The sequence below is a fragment of the Dermacentor albipictus genome, chromosome 1 (assembly GCF_038994185.2).
Source record: "Dermacentor albipictus isolate Rhodes 1998 colony chromosome 1, USDA_Dalb.pri_finalv2, whole genome shotgun sequence".
Taxonomy (NCBI): Eukaryota; Metazoa; Arthropoda; class Arachnida; order Ixodida; family Ixodidae; genus Dermacentor; species Dermacentor albipictus.
The window spans coordinates 511,765,424-511,792,386 of NC_091821.1; the positions used below are offsets into that span (position 1 = coordinate 511,765,424).

A 26,963-nucleotide genomic window follows, 5' to 3' on the forward strand; every position below is an offset into this window, starting at 1 on the left:
GATAGGAAATGTAAGGAAATGTAGGCAATGTAAGGAAAAAATAGGCACTTCGCCTAAATTTCCAGTTAACCATTACCACATAAAGCCAACACAATGAAGCCAAGGAAAGCATGGGGAAATTAACTGTGGTTTAAACTAGAATGTAAAAAATCATTAATGAAGAAAAGGGAAATGAAAGTGGACAAAAAGATAGCTTGTCACTAGTAGGAGCTGAACCCACAACCTCCGCATTATGCGTGTGTTGCACTACCAATTGTGCTACGATGACGGCTATCAATTCGTCCACTTACTTGGGTATTCATGCTTTGCTAGGTCTAGCCCTAGGGAGATTAAGCCAGCGCCACTCAGAGCCAAGGTTCCACATCTGCCCACCTTGGCCGTGAATGGCGCTGGCTAACACCACCACCTGCCAACTGCAGAGGGCCTCACCGTGGCCACTTTTCTTCTGTTCTTTATTTGTTAGATAAAAATGACATAATTGCTGGGCAATATTTCTGCTACGGATTTCTGATGACAATGGGGTCACAAAATGAGCTGCATAATAATGCTGTTGTGAAGAGACTCTCACAGATGTATACAGACCAAGCATTGAGAGGATCAAGTGCTTATCATGCATCATGAAAAGCTGTATGAAGGGGGAGCAACTGACCACTCCGCCCCCCCCCCTCCCCCCCTTCTCAGCTTTGGGCACTTGGGAACATAGGTGTTCAAAGGTAGGTTGCCATTGCTGACACCGGTTAGACAGTTTAATGGTGGGTGTTGTCACCTTAATGCTATAAATTTTTAAACTGTGTTGCTGAGTATAAAGTTAAATGTCTGATTGCAAACCCTGGTGGCTGCATCTTAGTAAGGGTGGAAGGCCAGAGCGCACATGTACTGATATGTAAATTCATATCTTTATGAAGGTTAAAGGGACACTAAAGGCAAATACTAAGTTGACGTGAACTGTTAAAATACCTTAAATATCTGGCCTCACAGCCCCTGTTTCATGCCAAGAAAAGACTTAGTTTACGAGAAAATTGCGTCTGAAGGGTCTGAATACCTTTATTGCAATGAAGATCTCCTGCCACCCAATTAGGGGAGTGGCGACATTCTATACGCCATTACTGCTTACTGCCGTTCGTGAGTAAAAGAGTGCCCGACAAACGGCACTATGGCTTTCTGCGCAAGACGCAAACAAATTTTTTTAAAGAATGTGCACACAATGTGCCAGCACATGTGTCGCCAATAGCTGGAGCTTCTTCTCACAACAGGGTAAAATGGTCATTAGGCGAAATGAGACTACCGCTGCTGCTGCTGCTGTGTTTTAGAGTTCCATAACACACTGTGCTGTACTGTAGCTGCCAGTCAAAGCATTTTCAGTTAGTAACCCACGAAGAAAGCAAAATGACAGGCACGAAAAGTTCATGCATGACCATTTCCAAAAACACTGTGTACGGAGGAGATTAGGAAGAAAAGAAAGAAGCGACAGGACAAGTTCTTCTGTCTGGTGGCTTGTTTCTTTTCACTCCCACATTTATTCATGCTCTTTCTTGTGATGATTGTACACAAACAATACATGTTTCAGGCATGACATGGGCTTTCCCAGCATGCTTATTGTGATTGGAAGACTACTTTCATCGTAATTATGAACCTATTGTTCCAGCTTTTTTTTTTTTTGAAAGCCTTTTTGTGGTTCGTTCGTTTGTGCAGCAACAACAGGGCGCCTTCCCGGCCCGACTGGGCTCTCCGCCTGCGTCCAGCATCAACTCGGGGGGCTCGGCTGGTGGCAGCAGCAGCAGTGGCTCGCAGGGCGACCAGCTCAGCAAGACCAACCTGTACATCAAGGGCCTCACCCATACCACCACTGACAAGGACCTGCTCAACCTTTGTGCACCGTACGTAGACACTCTCGAGTCATTTATATCACGCCCACACGCCTGTCTGCAGTCAGATTCAGGAATGCTTTCATTTTCGGGTGATGTTCAGCGCACGATGCCTCATTGAAACAACCTGTCTGCCAGCTTGTCCAATGAATTCACTCTGAAAGGAATATCCTCGAAATTTATCAAGTGAGGATCTGGCGTGAGAGCTTTTCAGTCATACCTTTTCCAAAATGCAGCACTGCTTTGGGCATTTCTACAAGTACCAATCTGGCATGTTTATTGACTGCACCAGAGAGCTGCAAAATGACAGCACAACTTGTTTCAAAGCATTGTTGCCTATAGCAAGCTAAAAACATACTCAAAATTGTTAATCCAGCTAAAATAAAACGTGTTAATCAGAAATACAATCCGTTTAGTTTACCTTACAGGAAGTGTTTTCAAGGCAGACGAATTGGCGTATATAGCCATCATCTTTTTTTTTCTCTCTTTTTCTTTTCTTTTGTGAAAGCAGTACGTGGCTCGGGCGTTGGCATAACCAAACTCTTAAAACCTTCGACCTTTGGTGTTTATGAAGGTACAGTGAATTAGGGTAGAATTAATTAAGGCAGTCGAACCCACGACCTTGTGTGTGTGCGAACCTTGTGACGAACACCATTGGTCCCTTGACGTCACTGTGCTTCTGCTGACATGGCTGCTCAAGTAACGTAGTCACAATGCTTGCTTTCGCATTTATCCACGTAGGGATAACTAACTTGAATTTTTTCTCATCTCGACTGCTCGTATCAGTTTGCTTTGCAACAGAGACTGCTTCTTCCGTATTCTATTCTATATGTTAATTGTAACATCCATTTTTCTTGTTGCTGTCACCAACTGCTGAGTGCAACACCTCATGGAAGAAGTCAAGCTGCACACTGCAGGTTTTAACCCTAGAGTATGTTTCTAGTCTGCACTAGAAAAGTTAATATTGAATTGAATTGAATCTGTATGACCCTGCAATCTGCTAGTGACCAGTTATGTTCTCTGCAGAATTTTGCAATAAAGCATATAGAGGTGAGAAAATGTTCCAAAAGCCAGGGGAACTCATGCTTCAAAGTGTTGTTTACACTGGCTTTACTCAACAACAAAGTATAACAAAAACATAGACGTTTCGCCACCTATGCGGGTGGCATCGTCAGTACACAATGGCAACAAATGAGAAATACATCCTATTTATCTAAGAAAGTGCCGTAAACATCCGGCAGGGGGCCATGGTTAGAGTTACGGATGTACAGTTACGGATGTACATTACGGATACAGTTACGGATGTACCCTTCTTGGCCCTTTGAGGAAATACATCGACCACTCTACGAAGATTGTCCGCCATGAATGCCACTTGCGTTTCAACTACAAGTGCCTGAACAGCAACGTTGTTCCCAAAAGCCTGCACTGCCGGACACTGGTCAACACGCCCTACGGACGCAAGCTTGCGAGAGACTTCAGCCGGAATTTCTTAAAGGCCCGTATCCAGGAAAACAAGCAGCAAATTAACCAGGCACGACGTCAAATCTGCAAATTTGAGGCTTGTCTTCGCGCAAAACTGCACGTTGCTGACTTCAGTGAGGTCCTGGTAGCAAGAGCGAAGGCAGAACTCCTCGAAAGGGAAAAGTACACGCATGCCCACAACAAGAAATTGACTACCCTGATCCCCAGTCTACCGCAAGGAAAGTTTGAGGCCACAAGTGTTCACAACCTTTCTGAAAAACGGCTGTCGCAAGACCAAGTGAGTGTTTTATCGAAAGGGATGAACTTTGCTTTCGCACCGCGGTTTATTCCGAAACGTGATATTATAGTAGAAACGGAAGAATGTTTCCGTCACATGAAAGATACTGCAGCTGTATGCCTTGCTCGTAGCCGCATTGTGAACATTTTGGCAAATGCCCAGGCGCCTCAGTTTAATTTAACCACTAAGGAGCGCGCAGCGCTTCATGACTTGAAGTCTGACGCATCGGTCGTGGTCCTCGAAGCTGATAAGGGCAGAGGTATTGTAATAATGAACCGCAAGGACTACGATAGAAAAATGCAACTGCTTTTGGATGATCCTCTGCACTTTCAGAAGTTACAGCACGACCCCACTTCCAGTTGCGAAAGGCAGTTGGTCGACTATTTGCGCAGCTTGAAAACGAAAGGAAGGGTCGACCAGTCGCTGTACCGGCGACTCTTTTCGTCTGACGGAGCAACGCCGAGAGCCTACGGGTTGCCAAAAGTTCACAAAGACGGCTGCCCCCTACGCCCTATTGTTTCTTTTGTTGGGTCGCCGACATACAACTTGTTTAAGCTTCTGGTTGAAATTTTAAAGCCGCTTGCGGAAGGGAGCACGTTCACGGTCAAGAATTCTAAAGAGTTTGTTACCGCGGTACGCCAGCAGCAGCTTCGGGACGACGATGTTATGGTATCCTACTATGTAGTGTCCTTGTTCACGAATGTGCCGATAGCATTGGCTACGGATATTATTGAGAAACGCCTGCAGGAGGACTGTACGTTAGAAAGCCGTACTTCCCTGACTGTTGACGACATCATGATTCTGCTTAGGTTCTGCTTGAAGCAAACATATTTCTCGTTTGCCGGTACCATATATCACCAGATAGAAGGCGTCCCGATGGGTAGTCCTGTTTCTGTAATCGTGGCTGATCTGTTAATGCAACACGTGGAAACGGCTGCGATGACGTCCTTACCCTTCCCTGTCAAAATGTACTGCCGTTATGTAGATGACACCTTTGTGATTGTCGAAAAGAAAAAACCTGCGTGCCATGCATGAGGCGCTTTATGCCGTCCATCATGCCATTCAATTTACATGCGAGACGGAGAATAGTGGCAGCCTAGCCTTTCTAGACGTGCTGGTACAACGGAGCGAAGGAGGTTCGGTGGAGACAGCCGTATATCGCAAATCTTGCGATAGCGGGAGTGTGCTGAGTTTTGACTCTCACCACCCTATAGAACACAAACATGCCGTGGTACGCACTCTCCTGTCTCGTTGCGATGCGCTCTCGACAACGCAAACTTTGAGGGAGCAAGAATTAACGAATGTGGCCACTCTTTTGCATAAGCGGAGTTACCCTGAGCACTTTGTCAATGATACGCAGCGCCGCATGCAAAAACCTCGTGAGAGCAAGGCCGAAAGGCCAGCTTCCTTTGTGTGCATTCCGTATGTCCGCGGTGTATCAGAAGCAGTGCGCAGGGCTTTACGGCCTTTAGGTGTTCGAACTGTGTTTAAACCCTCGTACACGTTGGCAAACGTGTTCCCGAAGCCAAAGGACCGCACACCTCCGGACGAACAAAGTGGTGTCGTCTACAAGGTCAACTGCTCGGACTGTGATGCCAGCTACATTGGCGAGACAGGGCGGCGACGTCGCACCCGTATCAAGGAACATCTAAGAGATGCTACGAAAGCCACCCATGCTACACGTGCCAAGACAGAATTGGTTGATCATTGTTTATCAAAGGGACACATGTTTGATTTTAACAATGTAACCACACTAGCACGGGAACACCGATGGGGCCCAAGAAAGTTCGTAGAATCATGGTTCATCCGTCGTAATCAATCTTCATGTAACTCTAACCATGGCCCCCTGCCGGATCATGGTTTTACTGCGCTCAGTTTTACAAAGACGATATTAAGAAAGGACAGGACGTGGACGGACGTAGCGCAAACTACCAACTGTTTAATAATGTTAAACAACGCGCTTATATACAAGGAGATATGGCGCGAGTGGGGGGGGGGGGTATAAAAGATATGACAAGTTCACGGGATGTGATCATAGTTCGGGTCAGGCATACATGGTTCACTGGCACCCGTTTGCCCTGGCTGAGAATTTCTTACTGGCGTCGCTCAGGACGTGATTCCGTCTCAACACCAGGTCGCCCACTTTGTAGTGGACTTCCCGATGAGAGCGGTCGTATTGCGCTTTCTGCTCGGCACGTGCAGTGCTCAGGTTCCGTCGCGCTTTTTGTAAAGCCTCCGTTACCTTCGCGCGCAGCCCAGTCGCATAATCGGCGCGTGCCGACGAAACAACCAGTTCCGTGCTGCTTCGTTCCTGTAGAGTAAGTTCTACCGGACTCAACAGCTCCCTCCCAAGGTTGAGGGTGGCGGGTGTATACCCAGTCGATCGATTCACTGTCGACCTGATTGCAAATCCAATTTCAGGAAGACAAGCGTCCCACTCATTGTGCGTCCCTGCAAATGCAACTAGCATGTGCTTGATGTTGCGGTTCACACGCTCAGTGGGATTCGCCTGGGCATGGTACGTGGTTGTTCTCCTGTGCTTAATGCCGAGAGCTGCACAAGAGTCCACGAAGAGTTTGGCAGTGAAGTAGGACGCATTGTCCGTTATCAGCTGCTCAGGATAGCTGAATCGTGTAAACACCTCGATCAGCTTTCCCATGATTACGCGTGCCGTCAGCTTCCGTAGGGGGAACAGTTCCACCCACTTGCTGAAATGGTCTGTGACTACGAGAAGGAATCGGTTCCCGCTCGGTGTCCTGGGGTAAGGCCCCATGACGTCACATGCCGCAATTTGCCACGGTGTTCGGCTATTGATCGGCTGCATGAGCCCGGGTGGGCGTCCACCACGCGGCTTCACGCGTTGGCACACGTTACAAGAGCGGGCGTAGCGCATCACATCCCGCTTCATTCCAGGCCAGGTAGCAAAGCGGCCCAATTTCAGATAAGTCTTAGGGCCACTTGCATGCCCGGCGATGCACGTATCGTGAAAGTAGCGTAAAAGTGCTCCTCTCAGCGTGCGTGGAATCACCGCTTTGAAGGACTCATGTGTATCCTTCTCCGCAGGAATGTATCTCAGCAGGACGCCGTCAGAGTCTAGCAGGTAGGAATCCAACGCGCTCACAGCATTACCACCTATTTCGGAGTGCTGCGCACCCACAGCAATACCAGCTGCGTCCATGTGCGCCGCGGCCGCGCCGCTGGGCTCCCGGAGCCCCTCAAACACTTTCTTACAAAACGGATCCTCCCGCTGTGCCTCTAACAGCTCCTTTCTGCCGAACACGCTCCCCACTGAACTGACGCAGTCCAAGTGGTTCATGCTTTCGTCCTGCGAAGGGGGTTTGTCTGCCCTTCCTTCGGGACCAGCGCCCTTCGAGCATTGTAGCAGTTACTCTGCTCTTAGGCTGAGTCACTGAGGGGTCACGATGGGTATTAATGTTACCCCTCCTGACAACCTCAATCGTCGCAGCGGTTAGTCCGCTCTCAAGTTCAGTTTTGGGCGAGGTGAGTTGAGTAGTAATATTACTCTTCTCACAGTCAACGGGCGCGCGTGAAAGTGCGTCCGCCACAACGTTGTTCTTTCCTCTCCTGTAGCGAACGGTAAAATCGTATCGCTGCAGGAGAAGTGCCCATCGCGCGAGCCGGCCGCTCGGCTCTCCTTAGCGCCTAAGCCAAGTTAATGCCATATGATCGGTCTCAATTATGAATGGGACTCCATCAATATAGTAGTTGCACTTTTTGAGAGCGAAAATGATCGCCAGACATTCCTTTTCTGTCACGGAGTAATTTTTCTCTGCGGGAGTCAAAGAGCGGCTGGCAAAAGCTACCGGGCGCAAGCTACCTTCGTGCTGTTAGAGCAAAACCGCTCCTAGGCCAAGGTAGCTGGTGTCCGTATGAATGACAAATTCTTTGTTCAAGTCTGGTAGCCTTAACTCGGTGGTTTCCACGAGCGCGTTTACGAGGTTGCGCAGTGCCTCCTCTTGCTCGGGACCCCACCTCCACTGCTCACCTTTCCTCAACAGCATTGTCAAGGGGGCTTGCAGTGCAGCGCAGTTTGGGATGAACTGCCGATAGAAGTTCGCCAGCCCCAAAAAGCGTCTCAGTCCGCCTATGTCTGCCGGTGACGGGTAGTTCAATAATGCCTGAACCTTGTCATCACACGGTAGAAGGCGTCCGTTATCCAGTTTAAACCCCAGTAGCGTTACTCGGGTTGCTGCGATCTGGGTCTTGGTCGGGTTTAGCGTTATCCCCGCAGACCTCAGACGCTCCAACACGTCCCTGAGATGGCGTAAGTGCCCATCAAAGGTACGCGAGTATACCACAACATTGTCCAGGTAAGCAAGAGCGTGGTGCCACCTTGCGTCACCCAAGACACGGTCCATCAGGCGCTGGTAAGTCGCAGGCGCACCGACAAGTCCGAATGGCATACGGGTAAACTGGAAAAGTCCCCTGTGACAAGTGAAGGCAGTCTTCTCTCGGTCACAGGGATCTACCTCCACCTGAAAGTATCCTCTGCTTGCATCGAGCGTAGTGAAGTACTTCGCTCCGCCAACGCTGGATACGATCGAGGGAATGCTAGGAAGCGGATATGCGTCCTTGCATGTCACCTCGTTCAGGCGGCGATAGTCAACACAAAGGCGGGGCGTCCCATCCTTTTTAGGAACCAACACCACAGGAAAACCCCATGGGCTGTCCGACCTTTCAACAACGCCATTATCGAGCAGTTCGTCCAGAGCGCTGTCTAGTGCTTTCCTCTTAGCCAAACTCACCAGCCGAGGATTACACTTCCACGGAGAGGCGTCGCCTGTCTCAATTTTGTGCCTGTATAGCGTAGTGCAACCAGGCCGCTCTGTGAATACGGCGTCATATTCAGTCAGAAGCGAGGAGAGGCGAGCCTTTCCTTCCCCCGACAAACTGAGTCGTCCAGCAGCGGGTGGTTTCGTTCGCCCCTCACTGCGGCACAGTCTGCCACCGCAGCGGGGGTTATGGGCTTTGCGGGAGGGGAGCAGTTCCCCTCCGCGCCTCTTTTCTCAGCGCGGTTGGCCGGACGGCATTTCGACCCGGCCGCAACCGTTCTGAGGGACCTTTTCGGGCAATCGTTTGGTCGGTCTGCGCGCGAAGCATCATCGAATGAAGTTGTCTCTGACGCTTTTTGAAATGAAACGAAAGGTTTCAGGGTGCCACATGCTTGCTCCCTATATCCTCCGTTGCAGACGTCGGTAACAATGCCCGTCATGGCGAGGAAGTCTCTACCAAGAATTATAGGAACCGACAGGCCGGGAAGGTGAGCTAGGCGTTGTCGCCTCACCTGTTTCTCCCACCGCACCCCAAGCCTAGCAGCACAGTTCGCGTGTGCCGTTCCACTGGCGAGTCAGAAGGTCACATTACTCTCTCTGTCGGATAGCGTTCCGACGGAGATGTTCACACACCTCGTCGCCAAATCGTGAAGCGCTTGCTCCTGTGTCTAACAGCGCAAAAAACCTGCGCCAGGCGACTGTAACCTCTATGAGCGGCACTGGCGTGTCGTTGGGCAATCCAAAACGACAAGCCAGCGGGGCAAGGAGTTCATGCGTCTCACTTCGCACCGCTGTAACCGCCGCCGGCCATGCAGCATTGCTTACCGGCGGCCCCGCTCGTTTCCCGAATTCGCGTGCTCTCGGTTCGCAGGCTGTCTGCAATCCCGGGCGAAGTGCCCCGGCTGGTTGCACCGATAACAAAGGAGAACCGGCCTTTGTCGGGCTTGGCGTCCAGTGCCTCGCGCCGTTTGACCGTTGTTCCTCTCTATCGACTGCTCCCTTGCAGGCACGCTCTGCTCTCGCATCATCGAACCGGCATGTCGACCACGATTCTGCATACCTTGGACATCGGCAGTGCATGCTGCACGCATGGCATAAGTGTACGGGTCGAGAGCCCGGTCAGATAAGCCCCAACCGTTTCTAATTTGTCCGTCACTGAAAGCAACCACACCACCTCCACTGGAACGAGTGCGAAAAGTGTCCCCGTTCCACGCGCATCGCGGCTCAAGTGCCCTCGATGCTGGGGGTGGAGGTCGGTATGAACGCAAGGCGAGTATGTCCGCCTGTATGCGCTTTGCCTCCAAGGCCAGCTCATCCAAATCCCTGAACTTGCTGCCTCTTAGGTATGCTGCGAAGGTTGGATGAGCTTGTCGCGTGACTCTCTCCACCTTATCGCAGTTCGGAGCAGAAGGGTCAGCGGTACGATAAAGTTCGTCCATCGCCCTGACGTACTCGAGCAAGGATTCGTCCGAATGCTGAGTACGTAGCTCCAACTCGCGCCGCAGACGACGCTCGTAATCTGCGGGCAGGAATTCCTCGCTCCCCGGTTCTCCCCGGTTCCAAGAAAGGGAAAGGAGGGAACGGGGTGCCTTGGCTGCAGCGTCGCGGCCAGGCGCGAAGAGCAGCGGGAGCGGCGAAGGTGCCCTCTCCCCGCTACCCTCCGCGAGCGAGCACGTGATTATCGCGTGATAACCGCATGGCCGCTCCGGAGATATCGGGATGCGCGTGCGATCCCCACAAGCAACAAGATGGTACAAAAATATTCTCGCTGCAACAAAAGAATTATGGGCCGCGTGCACAATTACAGGTGAGCCCATTTATGATGAATTTGATAGATCCGTGAAAAGTATTCATTATAGTAGTTTTAGTAGTTGTAGTTATCAGTAGTTCGTTACATATAGACTCTCCTTTAAAGCACTTCAACATTAACTGCACTGAAGCAGGCATCAGCAGTTACAATATGGGATCGCTTTGGTCCAGAAACCAGATTGCCAGTCATTTTTGTTCCCGGTGTGTTCCCGCACCTAGCTGCAAATTTACTTTAGAAACGTCAATAAAAACAACGAAATGTGGCATCGTATAGCTCTTTGAAAATGCCACGCGGTTCCGATCACCTCTCAATTTGAAACTGGAGCCGCAACCGACATTTTTTACTCGAGAGCCTGTGATACATTTTACTATCTGTGGGACGTGACTGCATTTTGCACAAAGAAGAGCAAAACGTCCTAGTTGGCCAGGAACATAAACTTAGGAAACTGCTGCAGCATGACGCTATCCTTTGAAGATCTCTGATATTGTTGTCTTGGCTTTATAAGAGCGTGTCAGCCATGCAGGAGCCGTAAAATTGCGTTATGTATGTCCCTTGAGCAAAAAATAATCCAGTGTTTGAAGGATAGAATGTTATCAAGAACGGTTATTGGCTATCGGCAGCATGTAAACAAAGCGTTGCCGAATGATGATCTTATAACTGCGTAGTAATCGCCGGTCCTTTGCAACACTGTGTGCTGGTAGCATGTGGGGCAATGTTCTCGCCAACTCGGTCAGCATGTATATCAACAGTGACAATGGGAACGCTTGAGTGGCCATTATTCCCACAGTGGAAGGACATTGATGGTCGTTCCAAATCGTTAAAATAGGAATAATGCATGCACTGCTGCAAGAACTATTGCGCAATAATGCGGGTGCTGCCGTAGTGGCATCAGATATCACACCAGTGCACATGCTAGTGCATGCCCCGCACCATGCTGTACGCCTCCTCCTCTCTGGAGGCATGCCTTGTGAGAGGACATTGCGAGTGACCTTTTTTGCACTTTCTGAAATCCGTGCACGGCTGTTGCTTGTTCATCTCGAAGGCCACATTATCATGGCAGTTGAACTGAAGCGAGGCACACCCTGCCGTGCGCCCAGTTTGGTCACGCCTCCCTGCTTTGGTCATTCACATGCACCTTCTTTTTACCGTGACCAGGTTAGAAGTGTTGGTTGTAAAAACAGTACACTGATTCAAACATTGTTATATTTGGAAGCATTTTCGATAGGCACGGTTGGAACATCGTAAATGCAATTAAATGTGGTCATTATAACTAATAGGTCGCTATATCTGGGATTGATATAAGTGTGTTTGACTGTTTTAATGAAGGTAATCTTCCTTTGCCTATCTTCCCATTCTTTAATTAAGGGGAAATCAGACATCGACCTGTTTGTAACAATTGCTACAACCAGGAACCAAGATTTGTGCTGGACTAGGACGAATTTTTCTTCAACTGCGAGGCTTTTTTTTTTTTTTTCGAGGAACCCATGTAGATTTCCTTTGAAGCAATTTCTACGAATTTATTTATTTATTTATTTATTTATTCATTTCCTCAAAGGTCTCTGTTGAGACATTACATGAGGGAGTGGGGAGTTAGTGACAAAGAGATACTACAAATTACAAAGGGATATTTCCGATGAGTCGCTTGAATGCAAGTGGGTCGATGATAGTGGCAACTTCGGCGGGCAGGCCATTCCAGTCTCGTGTTGTGCGGAGAAAAAATGATTGCTGAAAAGTAACGGTATGGGCTTGTGGGGGATATACTGTATTAGGGTGGATGTCTGATTTTTTTCCATAGTTAATTAGTTACTGCTCTCCACCTTGCGGGTTTCCACAAAACTATAATGCCAAACTTTTCATTCTTCAGCATGGCTTCTTGGTGAGTTTCTCACTGAGTAAACCAGGCCGATTCCAGTGTAATCCTCAGTCTTGACATCTTACTTCGTGGCAGGCATGCATTCACTATGCTGCAATACGCAGTGCAGAGCATGAACGCTCACTAAGCCAAACGACATAAAACTTTTGCTATGGAAGAAGAATGGGAACAGTTCATTACACTTAGTTGGAAATAAAATTGTACACATATTGTGTCTGCTCAGGATTTAATTGAGATATTTCAAGAAAGGTTGCGAAATTCAGATTGCAACAAGAACATTGGGATCTGCCGTAATTTTTTTGTTGTTGTCACTGTGATGTCAAGAAGGGTGGTGTACAGTATAACCTCATTGACACGTTTTCCTGGCACCAATGCTTGCAATCGGGAACACAGCAAATGACCGAATAGGGTTACACTAATTTTTTTGCTGGATCATACATTCCCGAAAAACACCATTTTTCGGCACCAACTTTCAGTACGTCATCCAACTGCGATTGTATATGTTTTCCAGCTGCTAGATACCATGTAAACAAGAAAATGCGCGATGTGCTTGTCATTGAGAGCAGTATATAGCTGCCCGCTACGGCAGCTTCACCGCAATAGTCTCCTACCCCTCCATGTGAAAACACCTGCGCGTACTCAATTTCTCATTTCGGTACCAGCAAATCTTCACCAGGGTCGTCACACGCGGCATTCACAGCTGTCACCATCATTCATATTGCGATAAGCATCTTCGCCTATCTGTTTCACAGCATGTGGTGCCGTCAGAAGCGTAGCACAAGCTTTCATTAGGTGATTACTGAAACGCGCCACTCTTACCTGCGGCAGACTGCGATTTCCGGCCACTAGATACCATGTGAACAACAAAAGCCGCGAGGCCTCGCGAGATCGAGAACAGTATATAGCCGCTCACCTCACGTGAAAACGACGGTGCACACAGTTTCTTATTCCGGTACCAGCAAATCATGGCCCGCATCATCGCACGCAGCATTCACAGCTATCGTCGCCAAACCTATTGCAATAAGCATGTTCACCTATCTGTTTTACAGCGCATGGCGCATAGTGCCAGTGGTAGTGTACTGCACGCTTTTAGTAGGCAATAATCCAAACGTGCCGCCGTTCCCTGCTGCAGGCAATATGATGTGGGCATCACCTATCGCTTCTCCGGCATCCGGCATCGCCCACCAGCTCAATTTCGCTTCAGTTTCCCCGTCACCCTCTTAAAACACCACGCAATATGAAAACAAAACCCTTCGGCCGCCAGAGCACCACTAGCTTGGTACATGTCGGTGCCTCACAACAATCTGCACAGTGCTTCACATTACATAGAAGTCAACAATACTTGCCTGTCAATTAAGTTCGAATCGTACATTTCCCCGGTTAGTAAGTTTCTCTAATTTTTTTCCCAAAATGTGGAACAAAGTTCTACTGTATTACAGTCTGCGCTCGTTACAATGGACCTGGGTACAACAGTTTTTCGGATATAACGGGCCATACTTTAACCTTAGTTTGTTCTACCCATATTATAGATGCAACGAAGTTCGCTTTTAACGGACCAGCGGCTACGGCGGGTAAAATCGGTTGATAATGATCAACCGTGATGGTCGGTTATACCGATCGGAGTTTTCGTTCTTGGTGTCGTTTTAAGTGGACTGCACTGTTGCAAAGCTGGCTAAATAAAAGTGGAGGCCGCTCTGATTCTTTTTCAGAGATCATACGAATGCCATGGCCTACGCTACACAACTATGATGTGTGATGGCGACAGCAAAACATTTTCTCCCACCTGAGAGGCAAAAGTCTATGGGTATATTAAGGTTAAGAAAAAGGACTGCGCAAACCATGTACAAAAATGGATAGGGACGATGTAGTGCAGTGGCATCGGTACGATGCCGGCCAAGGAGCAGGCTTACGGGGTGGGCATAACGGTGGGAGCACAGAGTGCCGCAGAAAAGAAGGAAGGAGCCTTGCATCAACGAGGAATAAGCAAAGACTGATGTTATTGCAGCAAAGAAGGGAAAGGCGGTGCTGGGTACACCTACCACGTTGGGCATGTAGTGGTGCTAGTATTCAAAACCATTATTAAACCGAAACAGGATATCACAGACAACCTTGCGAAACCTGGTGCAGAAGCACAGATGCAAGAATAAACCGTGCCTCGGTGGAAGAGGCAGGCTGACAGGTGAACTGATCACCAGGCTGTGCACATACTATGGCCGGGCGTTCAACTCTTATGAAGGTGACATGGGAGGTATGCAAAGAGCTGTGATGGCCACGTACCGCCACGTCGATTTACGGCTGAATGCACGGACCACAGTGAATGCACGGACCACAAGCCCAGCTGGTCAAAAGTTCATGGTGTTGGCATAACATTGGGAAAGCAAAGGGAGAGCCCGACCCGAGACGTGTGCAATCTACCAAAAGATGTCGCGGAAGCACTGCTGCCTGTTTATACACGCTTATGGGAAAAGGCTTTGCTTGAACGATGCCAACGAGGCAAAACGCCAAATTCCAATGAGAGCTTGCAATCGGTAATTTGGAGTTTGCCCTCATAAGTGAAACATGCATCACTCTTTGCAGTGGAAACAGTTGTAGAAGAAGCGGTGCTGCGCTTTAACACCGGAAATCTCCATTCTGCAACAGCAATTTTGGGGCAGATGGACATGTCTGTCGCAGGCACTGGCTCCAAGAGAGCATGAGAGAAAGACCACTGCCGCAGTATCGGCTCCAGCAAGAAATAGACAGCCTCACTGGAACTTGGAAAACTGGTGAAGAAACATTGAACCAGGATGCGTTTTTACGATTGCTAGTAGGTGCAGCGGGGCATGGCGCTTTTCATGGCGCTTGACGTTTCTGCGTAGGTGCGAGAGAGAAAATCGGGGGGGGGTTTGCTCCTTGAATATGTGCATCTGCCTTGGCACAATGGAGGAGGTCTCTTAACGCATGTTGTATGCGTTTGTCCCCTAGGCATGCCAGCGTTGCGGAGCGCGGTCTGCACTCCAACAGCGGAGCTGCTGGCTGCCTGCGTGGTGAGGCAGTGGCCACGACCACCCCATTTGGTGATCGCTGTGTCTTAAGGGGCAAGGTTTTGACTGGTGTTGTATAAGTCGTGGGTCGCTTTTTTTCATTGCGACGAAAGATTGCATTTTGTACAAGCACTGCTCCAGGAGGGCACATGTAACTGGCAAATGGAGGCTTCAGGAGAGCACCTGAGATTATAAAGCAGGCGGCGCAGGATCTTTGGGGCACCCAAGCGGTAGAGGGGGGACCAAAGCTGGAAGCAGGGTGGCCCCTGGGTTGGGGCCGCGGTACCCAACCTACTTGCCAGTCCGGTTTCTAGCTTCGATGACCCCGTTGCCGCTTTGGTGACCTGGAGGCGCCACTAATAATGTAAAATAATGACACATTGTTTCAATTAGTAAAAAAACACGATTGAATGAATATAATTGTGTTGAGCCGCCAACTTGCGATGCGAAGTTCAGCACTACCGCGCCCCACGACTTCTGCCAGCACGCCTAGGGACACGCGCATACAACACACGCTAAGAAACCCCTCCGTAGTGCCTAGGCAGAGTCGTATATTCAAGGAGCAAAAGTCCCCACATTTCCTCTCTCGTACCCGCTCTAACTTGCGCATGCACGCAAACGTCCCATCATCTCCGCAAGTGCCATGTCCCCAATGTACCTACTAGCAATTTGAAATACGCACCCAGGATGCAGCTAGACTGCGCTTCTGGTGCATTTTCATGAATTATAGCTGTTTTTCTGCTGTAAAGATGTGCTGGAACGTTTTTCCTTGATTTCTCAAAACAATTTTCGTGCCCTTCCTGTTTGCCTTCATATCTTTCGATATCTTTTGTTCCACTTGGGCTATCATTATAACTTTTTTTTTCCAGCAAAAAAAAAACGCCATATTTGTCACGCGATACGCTCATTTTCGTCTGCAAAACGTACCGAAAATGTCCCATCTTGCACCACTGACAGTCTCAAAACTGATCAACGGAGCGCTGCCATTTTGGTTTCGTTTGAAAGCGTGTCCTTCCCGCTCCCTTTGCCGCCAAAAACGAGCCTTCAAGGTTGCTTCAGGAGGGAGCAACCAGGCAAGAAGAGGCAATCCCACCATCCTGTTGGTCTGCGATTATCACGTGGTGAAATAACGCCTTCTCATTGGAGCACGGGAACGCCACGTGTTGGCAACGCTGTTTTGCCTAAACCATTGCTCAGCATGGTCGTAATCAGTAGAGATGCCAAGCCGTGCACGGAAATTCCATACAGTGCATAAATTCAGGAAGCGTCGAAAAAAACGCGCAGTGCAGCGAAAAGATGCATCTGAACTACAAGTGACAATGTCATATGACCTTGTCAGACCGGCGGACTTGCAGACGCTGCGGAACAGTGGTGTAACTAAGGAGTTGGGTGCAACACAATGGGAAGAGGCGATCGGGACCGCTGTCACCGCAGCAGTCCCGAAAGCGGCTGATGGCGTTGGTGCTCGGCCTGAGTGACGGAAAACGTCAGTGCTGCTTGCGATGTCAACGGCAGGCTGTGACCATGCAGCGGACACCCCAGTAACAGACTGCGGGGTGGCAGTCGTCATGGGCACGTGTACTATGGAGATACGCACTTGGCCGGACCGCGCGAGGATCGACACGGCGTATTTCACAATGGTGGACCGAGATCAGATTGAGCAACAAGCACAGGAAAAAACAGCAGAACTCTCTTCAGTTTCAGCGACGTAGCGCAAGGTGAAGTGCCTAACAAGTGAGCCCCGTCTGAAAAGTGCGTCGACAACAACGTACACCATTGTCAACCTCGACATGGTAAACTGTTTACTGAAAGTTGCTGGTTGCCGAGTATGCCACGGAGCGGTGACCATGGAGCGGCATTGCTGTGAAGCTGAAAGTTCTGTGCATCAACTGCGGCGAAATCGACACGAAACGGGGCTCGCAACGAGTTGGAGGCACTGTCAACTGCAATCCTTTCGAGATTAATGTTCTCGCGGCGCGTGCTGTACAGAGCACGGGAAACAGGCTGACGGTGCTTAACAATATTTTTGCCACTATCGGAGTTTCGCACAGAAGCCTTCACAACAAGACCTATCAGCACTATCTGAAATTAAAGCTAAATCCAGCTGCAACAAGTGCCTGCACTGAAAATATGGTGAAGTGTGCCACTTCAGTGAAGAATGTATACCGAAGCCTGAATTTTGGAAATGCAGGTAATATTGCAGTTTCTTTTGATGACACTTGACACACTCTGGGACATTCATCTCACATTGGAGTGGCCACAGTGATAGAGCTTTCTTCAGGTTATGTGTTGGACTGTGTTGTCCTTTCGAATTTCTGCCTTGGCTGTGAGCTTGGCCCTAAACCTGAAACCCCAGCTTATGCTAACTGGAAGTCGCAGCATTTATGCCAAAACAACACGTCTTCCAAGGCAGGCCAGATGGAGGTGGAGGCAGCGCTAATATTATTTCAGTGCTCGCTTTCTCTTCATGGCCTGAGGTACACAACCATGCTCTCTGATGGTGACAGCAGATCATACAGTGACATTGAAGCAAAAGTCTATGGCTTCATACTTGTGGAAAATGAAGATTGCGCAAACCACGTGCAGAAACGCATGGGAACGGTGCTGTGCAATCTTCTGCAGAAGCAGAAAGGGAAAAACGGTGAGCACATCAGTGCTAAGGGCCGCCTGACAGTAGACCTGATAAATACGCTGATAAGCTACTATGGTTGGGTGCTCAAATCACATTTGGGAAATGTGGATGAGATGCACACAGCAGTATGGGCTACATATTGCCACGTAACCTCAACTGATGAGCAGCCCGACCATAGCTTTTGTCCCCACGGCCCTTATTCGTGGTGCAGATATAATGCAACCATTGCAAAAAATTAGCCCCTCCCCCCCGCCCCCCAAAAGAAAGCAGATAAAATCTGGCAGATGCTGTAAGCAAAGCACTGCAGCCAATGTATGAGCGTCTTTCTGATAAGAAGTTCTTGCAGAGGTGCCAGAGAGTGAAAACTCAATGCCAATGAATCGCCGCATTTGATCATATGGACCCTGGCTACAAAAGACAAGAATGCATCATTGCTTGCTCTTGAGGCTGCGGTGGCAGAAGGTGTTATGCGGTTCAACCTCGGAAGCCACCAGTCTAGCTCGCACATACTCAGTGAGCTGCACGTGCAACAAACTCGCACAGGCAGTAGGCGAGCAGCCGAAAACGACAGCCGCTGTGTGGTCAACGCGGACAGCAAGCACGCATCATCGGCAGCATTCCAGGAAGCCATCAGGAAGAGACGCAGAGAAAAGCCTGCTTCGTACTATTCTCCAGGAGCTTTCCGATTCATTGTAGTGGGGAATTCCATGATTTTGTCAGATAAAAGGTATTTTTCACATTGCTAAACATTTTTTGCATTTTACTCAGATCATAATTTTCGCACACCCGAAGATTTTGGATGTGCACTGTGTCTCTGCTAGTTCTTCGATTTGCACGATTCTTATTTTTTTTTTTCTGAATGCTAAACATTTGGAGAGTGCAATAAAACTATAATACAGTATGCTAGAGCAATGAAAGTTTTTCAGATATGGCAAGAATTAACAACAAAAGATTGTGTTCCGAAGTTGCTAATTCAAATTTTGACAACTTTGGCTAATATGTAGATAGAAATATGAAACATATGTGCACTCTTCAAACATTCAAAAATAAACTTAGTTAATTTTAGGTCTCTCAGAACAATAAATTTTTTGCAAGTCTCCTCCCATGTTTAAAATACTAAAAATTGCTTAGCTTTTTTTTTTCATTAAGCATAGAAAAAAATGATTGTATATTTGCAATCCGCTCACTAAACTGCATATGAGCTGAAAGTTTCAAATCTCCAAAGTTAGCAATAATAAAGTTCTGCTCGTGCACCAGGTCCCCACTTAACTGTGCAAATTTTATCCATATTGTTTAAAAATCTAAAAAAAAATTATTTGATGTGTATCATCCCCACTTAACCCTTTCAAGGTTTTCGCCGTACATGTACGGCGGCAATTTTCTGTCCCGCAAGGTCTTTGCCGTACGGGTGCAGTTTCGACCCTCCGTTTGAAATTTCGCGCCATTATGACGATTCGTGCTCACTGGGAGGTGCTGCCACCTCTTAGGGCTTACAAGAAGCGTTTGAAATTTGCGCTGTCTTCTTGGGGAGATAAACAGAACTGATTTCTAGCTTCAGCGCGTCGCGCAGACTGCGGCAACACCCCTTTTGCGGTTTCGGTTTCGCCGCACGATCGCAACGGAGCTGCGCGGAACGTCATTTTTCTCTTTGTCGGCACTCTCTTGCAGAGGTGGTGGAAGTTGATTTCTATCTTGATTGACGCTGCTCTTAGCTTGTTTATAACCGCCCCTCGCGACGTATTCCCGCTCTCTGCAGCAACGCGCTTTTGCGGTTTCGGTTCCTCCACGTGATCGCAACGGAGGTGCGCGAAACGTGATTTTTCTCTTTGTCGGCACGCTATCGCAGGGGCGGCAGAAGTTGATTTCTATCTTGATTGGCGCTGCTCTTAGCTTGTGTATCACCGCCGCTCACGAGGTATTCTCGCTCTCTGCGGCAACGCGCTTACGCGAGAGGGTGCCTCAGACCTTTGCCCAAGGCAGCCGCACGCAGAGAAGATGTCATGTGTGCGCCAACACAACTCGTCGCTCCGAGAGAAGAAAATACACGCATTTTAGGTGTACAGACTGCGATAAGGCGCTGTGCGGAGACCCGTGTTTCAAGGAGTACCACTCTGAAGTACTATTGAACATTTTGCAGTTCTGAGGGATGCCAACACCAAAATACTGTTCCTAATTTTTTTTTACTATTTATTCCCGACTTTATACATCTTCTAGATTCAAGATCCGCAATAAAGTAATTTGACCACCTGGGAAAGTTTTTTTCAAAATAATTCGACCCTCAAAGGGTTAAGAGGTGCTGTGACATCACGGGAATGCCAGGATGTGGAATATTTGGCTTTTCTTGATCTTGTCATAGTTCTTCATTGTACAAGTTGATGACAAAACGTTCTGAGAGTAATTGTTTTCAAGAAATTTATTCATCTACATCTAAACACTACCACTTTCAAGACAGTCCCCTTACACAGTAATAAAGTGCTCCCAGCGTTCCTGCCGCTTGCGACCTCAAAGCCTTCTTTCCGAAGTGAGTTGATAACTTTTTCCACTTAATGCTCGATTTCAGTAGTTTGCTCGAAATGGTTACCTTTGAGTTGGGAAGGGAGTGAAGTCAACAGGAGTCAAATCTGTCGACAAATGAGGAAGGGGGCCGACTGATTGAGTTTGCTTTTTAAGTCATGGAGTGCCCCTTTTGTGTGTTCTCATCAACTGATGCCAAGGGAGCCGTCCTCTGATGCAGGTATGGCAACATCATCTCCACCAAGGCCATTCTGGACAAGGACACCAACAAATGCAAGGGCTATGGGTTTGTGGACTTTGAGTCGCCTCTAGCGGCCGAGAAGGCGGTGAAGGCCCTGCAGGCGCAGGGGGTCCAGGCGCAGATGGCCAAGCAGCAGGAGCAGGACCCCACCAACCTGTACATGGCCAACTTGCCCCTCTACATGGCCGAGCAGGACCTCGAGCAGCTGCTGCAGGCGCACGGCGCCGTCATCTCCACCCGCATCCTCCGCGACAACAGTGCGCAGTCACGGGGTGTCGGCTTCGCCAGGTATGCAATCTTCTAAACCAATGCAATGCATTTACTACAGTCAACTTCCTGGGGTCGCGATAGGGGTCGCGAAAATGTCCGAAAAATCAGGCAGTCCGAAAAAAACAAATGCATGCCTTTTACTGCCTCCAATGGCTCAAATCGCCACAGGCACTTCCAAAATAGCTCTGACGGCCTATCTGTGCGCTTATTAGGCGTATCGGTACTCCTACTATGACAGGACACTGCGGGTGCACGCGTATATAATTAAGGAATACGTACTGTATCCCGTGACAATTGACCCTTCCCACTTTTGCTATGCTTCACCGCAATACTACGCGTATGCTTCACCGCGTAACACCCCTGTATTGAGGCAAAGCTGACTTTCGGAAACCGGCATTATGCAATTTGTCGTGCCTTCTGAGCTTCGAAGCCATCGGCGAGGATTTGGCGGAGTCAGCACCATTGCAAACAGAGGCTAATTGTTTTAATGAAAAACATGGTAATGAAATGTAAAACGCTTGGTAGTGAAGGTCGAAGTAAGTAGGTTGCCGCCATGGTGGCTACGGCTGCCAGCGGACCTGGGTGTGAGAGCCTCTGTTCGAGGTGGTGAGACAATTAAAATAGCGGTGGTGGTGGCTTCAATCAATGCCGTTTCGGACCTGCGGTTTTGGCAAAAAGTCCGAAAAAGCGGACGGTGAAGGGGTTTTGCGACTGAAATTTCAACCGTTCTTATACATTTACTCTATGGGGTACCGTGGTGGTGCCACGAAGGCGTCCGAATTATCGGGCGTCCGGAAAATCGGTCGTTGACTGTACTCGGTTTCATATCTGGCATGTAATGATGCACAGCCTACGCGAGTCTCACTCTGGGAGAGTGAGTGCAGTTGTTTTTGGCCTGTGACACTTTCTATGGAATAACTACTTCGTAAATTAGGACTACAGCCAACGTTCAATTTTTGCATACTCCCTAAGGGCTGCGAAAACGTCCGAAAGATTGGGCAGTCTAAAAAAATGAATGCATGCCTTTTGCTGTCCCCAAGGGCTCAAGTCGCCACGCACATGTGCAAAATAGCTCTGAAGGCCTGCCTGTACACCTGTCATGTGTATCGGTGCTCGTACTGTGACAGGAGACAGCGGGTGCACGTATGTGTAAATAAGGAAGACGTACTGTTTCCCATGACAGTTGTCTCGTTCTATCTACTCTTGGTATGCTTCACCGCAATAGGTGTCATATGCTTCAATGCGTAACACTGCTGTATTGAGGCGAAGCTGAGTTTGGGGATTCGACATTGTGTAATGCGTCGTGCTTTACGAGCTTCGAAGCCATTGGCGAGGATTACAAAGGCAGAGTTGGTGCCATTGCCAACAGTGGCAAATTGCTTCAACGAAAAACAGTGCATCGAAAAGCAAGATGCTTGGCAGCGAACGTCAAAGCAGTAGGCCTAGCGTTAGCGCGCTGGTGGCTACAGCTGCCAGCGGATCTGTGTGCAAAGGCTGGTTTGAGGCAGTGAGATAATCAAAATAGTGTGGCAGTGGTGGCTTTGATTCCAGCCGTTTCGGACCTGCACTCATCTGTCGTAGATTGTGTAGCATGCGGGCGAAAAATTACCGTGTTTACTCGTGTAACTTGTGCACTTCTTTTGTCGAATTTAGGGCTTCAAAAAAGGGGTGCACAAATTACGCGGAGATTTCACAAGCCCATCTGAAATAATGTGCAAGTAGTCGTAATGCGGAATATACATTAAAAACAAAATCAAGTATCATAGTACAAGCGAAGGGTACTTGTTTATTTAACAGAACATATATTTTAACCAGCCAAATCCGGTTGTGGTCTAGTCAGAAACACTGGCCTCCCAAAGTGCATTGTCCTCGGTTTTGTCGATCACATTCGACAGCCCCATTTTCTTGAAGCTGCTCTCGACAGTGTTGGCCATGTTCCACATGGCCGCTTGTTCTCTTTGTTCTCCCAGTGGGAGTGGGCCCATGCTCTCCAACTGGCCAACCATTTGATGTACATCTTGCGCACATAGGGGGGACACGGGTCTTAAAAACCAAAAAATTTCGATGAAATCGAGATTTTGGACGTGTTATTTTCGAAATCTACAGCTATTTTTCTGCCTATCTGCCAAGTTTCTTGTTTCTAGAATCAGTATTTTCGCCAAAATAATAATTTGCACAATGAGTTCCCGCTGAAGTCGATCCAAAGTTAACTCCAAAACGGCCCTTTCTTCCCATCGTGCCACTGCCGTTTCACTCTGCGTATCGCCGGCCTCTCGGTCTCGTTTGAAAGAGCTACCTTCTTGTTTAAGTTTCCTGCCACTACCTCTCAGTTTCGACCATTTTATGTCGCAAAAGAAATCAGTAAAGAAGAGCACAATATCTGTTTCCTATTGGCTGAACGAACACACGTGAAAAGACCACGCCACCCGATTGGCGGAGCTAGCTGGTGTCGTCTAGCAGGCGAGCCGGCCCGCGTGCGGTGGCGGTGCTGAGGCGATGTTTTGAAAAACCGAATGCGGAGACTGATAAGCATGCAACAATTCCCAGATCAGCACGGAAGTTTCATACGCGGAACAAATTCGGCAAAAGGCTAAAGAAATCAATCGTTGATAATTTTAAAGGTCGTTGCGCTTCATCAGGATGCAGTGCGGGGATCAAGAGACTCCATAGAGTGAACAAGTCATTGAAGTTGGCGACAGCGGCGGGGGTCCTGCGTGTGTGCCAACTCTCAAAGCTGACAGCTGCCACGTCCGCTGTGACACGGTGATGCTGCAGCCTTCCGATGTGGAGAACATGATTCGAACCTAGGAAAAACTCCAGGAACTCCCGTCAACAGCAGCGACGAAGCGAAAATCCTATTGTTTTCATCGCGACAGCACCATGGTCAACAGTGCACTTGACGAGACGGCCTTCGCAATCGTCAATTTGGATTTGCAAAACTATATATTGAAGTTTGTAAAGTGCACAGCGTGTGGTAGCGGCTACATTGTGACATCACAAAAGGTGAGCAAGGGTACGGCCTCGCTGTGAAACTGAAACTCTCATGTTCCAATTGCGGAGACATCGTGTCCATGTGGAGCTCGCCACGCATAAGCGGTGATCAGACTGTGACCTGTTCGTTGTAAATATTTTGGCAGCATGAACCATGCAGAGAGCATTGGGAACCAGCAGACAGCACATAATGAAATTTTTTCGGCGATGAACATTTCCAACCGCAGTCTCCACAACAAGACATGGCACAACTACGTGAAAAAAAAAAAAGACCCCTGCAGCAATTCGCACGGCCCAAAAAGTGATGACCGAAAAAGCACAGTTGGTTCAGGAATTGTACAGCATACTGAACTTGGAAAACGTTAACATCGCCGTATCTCTTAAGGGAGGAAGGAGGGGATCAGAATTAACTTTTTTGTTTCTTGACAGAAAGGGCTGAAATTTGGCACACACACTGCACATTGCATAAAGAGACAAATCTAAAACTTTTTTAGGATATCTTCATTAGTTTTTGTTTTATAAGAATTTATAAGTTCCTTGCTTGTGGAAAGCCTGACACAGCAACGAAACACGACAGGGAGCTGGGAATACTTTGCATGTTTGCCCAAATGTCTAATCTACATCAAGACAGTGTTCGAATTTTTTTTTAGTGCGCTAATAATATTTTGCTCAACATAACATGCACATGACTGTGCTTCACTGCATGGAGCCATGTAGTTATTGTGAAGTAATTAAATAATGGAAAGATAAAGAAACATTTCAAGACTGTCTTTAAGTACAGCACAGCTTGTGGATCACAGCAAAACAAACTGGACCAAAATCGGTGCAGCCATTGTTGTGCTACGCTTTCCACGAGCGAGGTGATATAAAAAAAATGCAATTGAGAAAACTGGCTGCAAAGTTTTAAAAGCACTGCAAATTTATTAAAAAGCACCAGGGCTGTAATATTTTAAATCATTGCTGTCATTGCTGTCTTACACCTTTGCCTCTTAGTTTGGTGGGCTTTGGATGCCTTCTTCAGGCGTTCTTTATCCTTTTCTTGAGCCGTCTGGAGTAGTGCATGACCACCATTTTCACTGCCAGACCGAGCCTGGTACAGTCGCTGACTGATTTTCCGGAGTCCAATAATTCGGGCATGCCCGATTATTCGGTCAGCTTCGCGGCACCGCCATTCTCCCCATAGACCATAATGTATAACAACTGCCGAAAGTTCGGACACCTTGCAACCTCTCGTCTGATTTTTCGGACACTCCTTGAGCCAACTTGATCGAGAGCACCATGCACCGACTCTGACCGGTGCATGGTTCGACTTGCTGAACCCCATTTTTGTTTGGAACCGGAGCCTCCTTGCTGCCCCACGAAGTGGCGCTACTGGAAATCCCCGCTCATCATCATCGTTGCTGCCTGGTTCGATAAAGTGGCTCTAAAGCAGTTCCGGTTTCAGCTTGGTAAGCCATGTCAAGACAATCCAGCAGCTGATTTGTTTCTTCGCGCAAGACGCTGCGAGCAGGTCGCGTTTTTCGTTTGTGCGACTGGTGTCGGCACGGTGGTATTTGCTTTGTGTGCTGTGTCAAGGTTTCGGTGATCCAACGCGGCATACATAAACATCAAGGGTCTAATGGCGCCGACAGTGCTCGCGCAGACTGCGCTGGGGAATGCCGGCAAGCGGGTGCTGGGAGGCCTAAGATTTGTCGCCTTCCGATGTGCTCCCTACTGACGCGGAAAATGTTCTGCTGAGACCTGCGCAGCGGTTGCATTGCGATTCCGGACATCGTCTCATTTGACAGTTTCATAGGTGCTGACACTGCTGTATTGACATGTGCAGAACTCGACGACAGTGAGATCATTCGTCAGGTTTCTGCTGCACCGCCGGATGATAACTTTGAGTCGGAAGATGACGCACCATGTGCTACGCTGCCGTCGCATGCGGAGCGTGTACAAGCAGTGACTGTGCTTTCAGCCGCCTGCGACCGCACGACCCTCTCCGAGATTCAGGCTTATCTGATTCCGCGTAAACGGAACAGAGTGCAACGGCGCATTCACGATTTTTTCAAGCCTACTGCCGAGCCCGAATATGTGCGTGGAAATAAAGGATTTTTTTTTTCTTAATCGGCTTTTTCAGACACCTGTTTATTCGGACGTTTCTGCAGTCCCCGTGAGGTCCGAATAAACGGTCGGCGACTGTATTGCAGTGTACACCCACAGAACGCTGTTGGCACCTTAGGCACAGAGTTTTAGCGATCAGAGTTCATCGCGGAAACAGGCACAATAATGAACTCCGGTCGCAAGGTGCTGAAATTTGTTTTTGGCCTTGCTGGTCCACCAAACTGAACTTCCTCTCAGTTGTGGGCACTGCGTGAAGGGAGTCGCAAACGCTGCATGCCTGCGCTTCAGCAGTCACCGCTGACACAAAACACGGCTCGAGGCGCGTCTGAATCGTGCGACGTTCGGGCGACGATTTGTCTGATGAGCCTTGAGTCACCGTACAGTATGTAGCTCGTTGACGATTGGGGCTCAGTCGCAGGCTGCGTGTCCCTGTCGCAAGATGCATCGGAAACATACACCGTATCAGCCGGCGATGGTGACTTTCGACCCGCGTCGCTTCCAACAACGCGATCTCGGTTGCTGATTTCGCGCAGCCGTACACACAGGTGCGAGAGCCTCCGTTGGCACGTCTTCCACTGGCTTGGTTATCAGTGTCGATGTCACAGGGCGATTGTCGGCTTCGCTGCTGGAATCCCACGGTGCATGATAACGCGGTACGTTATCCGCGTGTTAAGTCGGGTTCTCCGCTTCTCCCGCTGGCCGCCGTCTTTTTCTCGCCGAAGGAGGCTTGCGCTTCCGTTTTCCGAAGGCATGCTTCATCTAAAATTTCTTTTCGAACGCATGACGATCCATCACTGACCTGGGAACTTTCATAAATCCGAATTCTGTGAGTGTCAAACGAAGAAAGATGCCGGCGTGGTTTTCAAAGCAGACAACTGCGGTCCATTGTGGTTGCCAGCTTGCCCGCTGCTGCAGCAGCAACCAATGGCGAGACGCCTTTCAGTACGGCAACCAATCGGAAGCCCGCTTTCATCGCAGGGCCCGTGGGACCACCTCTAGCAGACCCGTGCTTCTTTTGTGTTTGTGTGTTTGTTACGAGATGGCGATGACCGAAGGATTTAGAAACGGAATGGCGAAACTTCGAGC

At 48.7% G+C, this 26,963-nt stretch overlaps 1 protein-coding gene across 2 annotated transcripts in view; it reads left to right on the forward strand.

The window, feature by feature from the left end:
• shep (alan shepard) overlaps window positions 1-26,963 on the forward strand; it is a 208,501-nt gene that overhangs the window by 19,403 nt on the left and 162,135 nt on the right. For both annotated transcript variants that reach the window (XM_065437156.2, XM_065437155.2), the window contains exons 2-3: window positions 1,693-1,877; window positions 20,490-20,798. In XM_065437156.2, the coding sequence (XP_065293228.1) occupies window positions 1,693-1,877; window positions 20,490-20,798 (494 nt within the window). The remainder of the gene's footprint in view (window positions 1-1,692; window positions 1,878-20,489; window positions 20,799-26,963) is intronic.